Here is a 7,067-nt window from a genome sequence, read left to right as displayed (position 1 = left end):
CGTGTGGCCGGTTGATCGGAGATCCTGCCCAAGATTTGTACTTTGATCTCTGTGCCTGGAGCCTGTTGTGCCGGCGTAGGCTTACCGAAGAAGATTCTCCTTTACTTTGGCTCGAGATCCAGTCGGTGTCGGGTGGTTCCTCTCGGTTGGAAGTGGCCGGCGTGCTTTGTGGAGTCCTTCCGCGATGATCATGTTTTTCTGTCTTGTTGCTAATTACCCATGTTTCCATCGGTTTGTATTGTTTGTCTTTGATAGGGTTCCTACTCTAGGCCAGGGCGGTTAGTGGATAGATTGATGGTCCCTCGTGTCTCAACCCTTTGTGACGGTGAGTCGTGTTTAGTCTAGTCACTAATTTTGCGATTCTTTGTCGCTGTCCCTCTTGTCACCTGTTTTTTTGTTATTAGCCTATTTTGGCTTTCATGAAATGGGTTTTGGATAAAAAAAATTCTGTCTCCTTAATACAGTAAATTGAAATTTTATGAATCCAACTGGGAATGAGGAAATAATTTGTTATGACATGTATCGGACATGTACGCACACAACACTATTTTAAAGAAGGAAAATTCTAAAATCAGCCCATTAGGCTGACGATAGTAGACGTGTGAATGTGTATTAAAAGATGTAAAAAGTGCACAAAAATACGTATTTTTCTTGTCTTTTAGTATGTTTATCGTCAGCCCAGTGGGCTGACAATAGCAAAACCGAAGAAAGTCTTGGAAATTGAAAACTACTTAAACATCGTTCCCGGGCTGCTCGCCTCTCTCTCTTGTAACCTCCGCCAGGCCGCCATTAAACTGCTGCCCACTCATTCTGATTGCGTAAATTTCTACACGCCAAAAATGGAGATGAGATTATGGGACCACTGTGTAGAAGAAGCACTTTCGAAGTTGGAATCCCTCAAACTCATCCGATCTCTCAGACCCATTCACCTCTCTAGCGATGAACGACGAAGACCCATTGAAATGGAGCACGAATTTGGTCTGAATTCCGATGAATTCGAGGTGTTCGACGGATTGCAGGAATGGGATAGAGCGTCGGTGGAAGTAGAGATGGCCGAGAGTACCTTTCAGAGATGGGTCCGTGACGTCCCCAGTTCTGGTACGGTTCTTTTAACTCCAATTCATTAATTTTTTTTATCCCGAAGTTAACGAACACGCAAACTTTAGTAGCCTCATAAGAGTTGATAGCACCTGAAGGGAGCAAACTATTAAGTCCCAGGCCTTGATTCTTGGTTCTCCAATTCCTACTACGGACCCCTGTCTCCAATTCCTTGGTTCTCCAATTCCTACCACGGACCCCTATCTCTTTCTTTGATTTCGTTAAGTTTTCTGTTTAGTCTTTTTCTGGCGTTGATGATTTTGTTTGTAACTTAGGCATTGTATATGCAATGGCTTTCGTGTGATCGCAAATTTATTTGAGATGAGTATGCTATAGTGGACTTATACTTCCTGCCATACATCTGTATATATCCATTGCATATATGTGTCACGTAATAAGAACGTTATTTGTAAAGATTGAATTTGACGGTGGGAATACTTAAACCGCCAAGTTCAAATCAATCAACTGCGAGCGATTAAATTATTTTTTAGTACTAAGAAAAGTACAAGTGTTCGAAGGTACATCATCCACAAACGTTGAACAAAACTACTTTTGGAATCAAGGTTGTAGTATTGGAAACATGAATAAATCCAAAAAAAATTGCTCACAAACAAGGCTCTCTTGTTGACAAAACAAAATGTACTAATTAATGATCACATAACCAATACTCAATAATTATTTAAGGGTGAGTTGTTGCATCACACTTTCTCCTTGATGAGCATCACAACAAAACTAATTGGCACAGTTTCAGTGTTTATATTCTTAGACTTGGGACATGAAAGCCAAAATGGAAAACCAAGTTAGAACCTAGGGGTGGCATGTGCCACCTTCCCCCACTATAAGACTCCACACGTATCTGTAAACATCCTTTACTCCTATTTATTCGCCATTTTGATTTATTGTATGTGGTAGGAGATGATGCTGACTGTGGCAACAGAGAAGTTGGAAATGAAGCAGGGGCTTGCTCTCATCAGAAGTTTAGAAAGCTGCTTTTATTTTCGGGAAATGATTATTTGGGCTTGAGTACACATCCCACGATTTCAAAGGCTGCTGCAAAGGTGTAGTATTTAAGGGTCATCATCATTTTGTTCTTTTTGTCAAGAAATCAGCGCCCCTCTGCATGTGGGTGGAAATTTCATCAGTGGAGTGGAAATGTGTGGCATCTCTTGACGGTTGAATCTTCTATTTTAGGCGGCCTTGGCACATGGAATGGGACCGAAGGGATCTGCGTTAATCTGTGGGTATACCAACTACCATAGACTCCTGGAGTCATGCTTGGCATACTTGAAGAGTAAAGAGGTATGGGTTCATCTGTTACGTTCTCACTGTTTCTTTGGAGTCAGGACAAGTATATTCCGTTCCTTCACCCATTGTCTAGATTCACTTGATTATATTTCTCCACGAGTTTCAAAAATGTTGCTTGTTTGAAATATTTGAACATTTCAAGAATGGGAAGCTGAACTGGCTGTTGGATAAATAGGTGATTATGATGTGTATATATGTTGACTAGGATCTTCTAAGTTGAGTTATGGTGTTATACTGTGGTCAGGCCGTGGTTAGCACCCTGTGGTGCTCTCTTGAAGGTTCTTCTTGGCAAGGCTGGTGCCTAAGTTCTAGGATTTTCAGTCCCTTGTAAATCTGTTTGGGTTTGCTGCTTTGTTCGTTTCGTTTTCCCCTAGTTGGTTAGGGATGGGATAGCCTTGTTCTGATGTATGGGTTTGTTCCCAAAGATTCTAGTTTGGTTGCATTATAAAATGGTTGACTTACACACACACACACACAAAAAAAAAAAATAATAATAAGGCTGGGACACTAGACATGCAAGCTGCCTTGATAGTGATCTGTATGGCCTGCCATGCTCTCGTGGTTGTCCCTTATGGGGGAACCTGTGTTGATCATTACAGCTGCTTATGGTGTACCTACACTAAGTGTCTGTCTAAGTACTATAGTCTATATCTTTCAAATGTATGCTTAAGTGCTGAAGCCAACAGAGGAGTTTAAGATGAAAAGGTTAGCGCTTTAGGCATATGCTAGGAATAGAGTTGAAGTTCAATTGAAGCGCTAGTATAGTCACCTGGCACCATTATCATTCAAGGCTTCAAGCAATTTTAATTGTACAAATGACTAATACAGAAACTTGGCCATAATTGTTTTACTCCTTGGATCTCACTTAAGTTAGTTTGTTTCTGGTCGATTATTGGTTTACTAAAGAACTAATCCATTGTTTATCTACATCAATGCTATAGGATTGTCTTCTTTGTCCTACCGGCTTTGCAGCCAATATGGCCTTGATGACAACATTGGGAAGTGTTGGTTCTCTTTTAGCCACAGGGGGAAAACCTTTGAAGGATGATAGGGTCGCCATATTTTCCGATGCTCTGAACCATGCTTCCATAATAGATGGTATTCGTCTTGCTGAACGACAAGGAAGTGTAGTGGCATTTGTCTATAGACACTGTGACATGTCTCACCTTAATGCATTACTGTAGGGTCACGCTTTTGGTCTTTCTCCTTCCTCTATCTGATTTTTTTTTTCTTTCCTGTTTTCATCTCATGGCTATGCAATTTGTGTTTTGACAGATTGAGATGCGCAATGAAGAAAAAAGTTGTTGTGACTGATAGGTAATTTGTGGGAGAAAGTTGTTGATATCTCACAATTATTTCTCTCCTTAGAATTCTGAGTAACTACCAATTCTGTGTCTCGGGAATTTGTTGAATGGGTAGAGAGTTGTTTCTGTTGTTTCACCAGCTTGTTCAGTATGGACGGGGACTTTGCACCAATGGGCGAGCTTTCAAAGCTTCGGAAGAGGCATGGATTTTTGTTGGTTATTGATGATGTAAGTTCTTCAATATCGACGATTGAATAGGAATACAACATTATGCGAGCGTAGTTCTTAGCCCTATGTCTTTTCAATTGTAGCCAATATCTTATTACGAATAATTCCGAAAAAAATCTCATGATAGTAAATATGGATCCTCACCACCCATCAATGCATGGCGTTAATTGATTGTGGTTACCGGAAAAATTTAAGTTTTACTGAGCCTCAGGTGTCACAGGACTGTATGAAGCTGTTTGGAAAACTCTTACATTTGAGTGACAGTCCATTAGTTTCTGAATATTCCCTTTTGTTTATCATACCTGTGTAGTTTATCTATTTTTTAGAAAGAAATTTGTAAAGACATATCGGAAGAGAGGATTTTTTTGGTTAGATTCCTCCACATTGAGCTGAGCTCTTATCCACCTAGCATTCCTTGCTCATTTAGTTGGTCTGTCCACTACAGTTGAAGGGATAGTTTGTTCCTGTTCTCCCTCTTTAAAAGACCTACGAGCCTAACAAATTCCCCTTCCTTCAAAACAGAAAGAGAGAAATAGAAAACTATGAAAGGGGTTCACTCTTGGAGATTTTACTTATTCAGCTACATTGCACCTTCTGATTTTCTTTTCATTACAATTTCGTACATATTATTAAAGCTACTATTACTCTGGACTCTGGATTTTTGTTCAGGCTCATGGAACGTTTGTTTGTGGCAAAAATGGAGGGGGTGTGGCTGAGGAGTTTAATTGCGAAAGTGATGTTGATATATGCGTAGGTACTTTGAGCAAGGCTGCAGGTTGCCACGGTGGATTCATAGCATGCAGGTAATCCTGTTAACATGCCTCTATTTCCCGTATAGAACTTGCATGGAAACAGAAAGAGACTGGGCTCATTCAGCATGAGCAACTCCTCGGTATTTTGTCAGTCAAATTAGACTTACAATGCACTGGATATGTCTTCTATATCAATGATATGAACTTCCTATACCTTTTTTTTTTCCCGTCACTTGTCTTGACTCATCTTTATAGCGATGTTACAAGTGCAGCATTGACTCAATCAACTACACTTGTTTCACCTTAGCTTCCTTTTTTGGCTTGTTCAATCTTGGACTGAGACAGCATTGAATTAACTCCTCACCTATCTTGACTTTTGTGATTCCCAATTTCCACTTTGGACATAGCAGCTTTCCAATGTGTCTGTTGCATTGTTGTTCCATTTTGTGAGGTTGGATTTTTACAGGCATTGATGTAGTGACTTTTTTGATTCACAGTTGTCATCAACATCATCGCTCATCTGCTCCAAAATAGTGAATGATGATAATTATGAGAATATAAGTTTTTTTGGTTCTATATCGACTTGTTCAGATAAATGTTTGATGATTTTTCAATGTACCAGCAAGAGGTGGAAGCAACTCATACAATCCAGGGGTCGTTCTTTTATATTTTCGACTTCTACGCCAGTTCCCATTGCTGCTGCTGCACATGGTATATAGTAAACTTGACATTAGGAATATTTCTGGCGCCGTTTTCTCATGCTAGTGTTCATTTTCTATATGAATTTGTTTCTTTGGTAACTGGTGGCTCCATGGTACTTGTTCTCTCTGTTTGCCTGCTCAGACATCTGGAATGACACATACACAATAGGGTAAATTAGCGAATGACGAACTCTCTTAACGGTTTCTTTACACAAGATGAAGGATCATGAACATATTTCTCTTTGATTCGTTCTAGGTCGACTATCTATCAGATAATGATCATACTGTACTGCACTTGTAATGCTTATGCCTGGGCATTTTCTTTGAGTTACTTCTGTTGTTATATCTACCTTATAATAACAAAAAAGAAAACAGAAAGAAAGCAGAAGACGTGGCATGGTGCTGCTGCATTGTTATAGGGTTTGCATTCACTTGGCTTAGTTTCTGTTGTTAACAGTTTGATTATAACTTACCAGCTGCTGTTATTGTGGCCCAAAAGGAGACTTGGCGTAGAAGGGCCATTTGGAAACGGGTGCAGGACTTCCATGCTCTCACGGGACTCCCTGTTACAAGTCCCATCATCTCTCTTGTCGTAGGGAGTGAAGAGAAGGCCCTTCAAGCTAGTTGGTCTCTTTCAATCCCTCTTCCCAAGTCTACTTTACAATGTTCAATCCTGTTGTGTACTTAACTGTCTCAATTGTGGAACAGGTACCTCTTGAAATCTGGGTTCCATGTTACTGCAATTAGACCTCCAACTGTTCCTCCTAATTCCTGCAGGTGCGTTGGACACGAGCTTGTTGGTTTTGTCATCTTGTTAATCCTTTAGATTATTTTCCTCTTTCTCTTAATACTTATGCCTGATCTGACTGGGATTTCATGCTCACTCTTGTGGAGTCACAGAAATGTGACTCCCGTAGGCTCCTATATACGGCTTTTGTTAAAAAAAATTGGGTTTGAGGTGAAGAACTGTTGGCAATAAACGTGCCAAAGTATTTATGGTTTTGTTGGTTTGAGTTTTTTCTCGACGTTTTCCTGATGGTGGAGCAATTTCATGCATGTATACTTTGATTTATACCTTCGCATGAATTGAATTTTTATGTCGTTCAGGTTAAGGGTAACTTTGAGCGCAGCACACACACTGGATGATTTGAAGAAGTTCACAGCTGCACTCTCTGAATGCATCAACTTCCGAGATATGAGTGTCCGCAGCACAAATGAACACTCAAGGCTATAGCGATGCATAAGAATGAATTCTGTGGCTTAATGTGTCATTGGAGGAATAATTTAAACTTTTTCATCATTTTTGTTTGAGCAAGAATTGCAGTCCTTTAAGGGAGGCTACGCAACACAAACTAGTAGCTTGGTTGAAAGTGATTTAGAGATCATCAACATTGTATATTCAGTTGCCGTTCAGTAGTTAGCTGATCTAGAAGGTAACAATAAATTCTCTCTTAAGTAGAAGGGTCTTCTAATTCTAAACCAATAGATGAGGATATTGTTTGAACCTTTGCATTTATTGCATCCGGAATTTCATGTGTAATGATGTGCCTTAAGTTAACCAATTAAGCAACAATTAAACCTGTCTCATACAGCAGCTAATTTCCGCTAACGGATTTTTTGGGCTTTTTTTTGTTGTCCTTATTGAATTTTTTTTCGCCTTCGTTCATTTTGCAACAAAT

General features: G+C 39.8%; 1 protein-coding gene across 1 annotated transcript; it reads left to right on the top strand.

The window, feature by feature from the left end:
* The first annotated feature begins 729 nt into the window (after window positions 1–729).
* LOC131319060 (8-amino-7-oxononanoate synthase-like) lies at window positions 730–6,972 on the top strand. Its single transcript, XM_058349165.1, has 11 exons — window positions 730–1,098; window positions 2,011–2,156; window positions 2,290–2,397; window positions 3,345–3,583; window positions 3,679–3,720; window positions 3,848–3,935; window positions 4,605–4,738; window positions 5,310–5,398; window positions 5,865–6,015; window positions 6,097–6,165; window positions 6,496–6,972. Exons 1-11 carry the CDS (start codon window positions 840–842, stop codon window positions 6,620–6,622), a joined length of 1,452 nt encoding a protein of 483 aa, XP_058205148.1. The 5' UTR covers window positions 730–839; the 3' UTR covers window positions 6,623–6,972.
* The last annotated feature ends 95 nt before the right edge of the window (window positions 6,973–7,067 follow it).

Source organism: Rhododendron vialii, chromosome 3a, assembly GCF_030253575.1.
Source record: "Rhododendron vialii isolate Sample 1 chromosome 3a, ASM3025357v1".
In the NCBI taxonomy this organism is placed as follows: Eukaryota; Viridiplantae; Streptophyta; class Magnoliopsida; order Ericales; family Ericaceae; genus Rhododendron; species Rhododendron vialii.
This window is presented reverse-complemented; position numbering and strand designations above follow the sequence as displayed.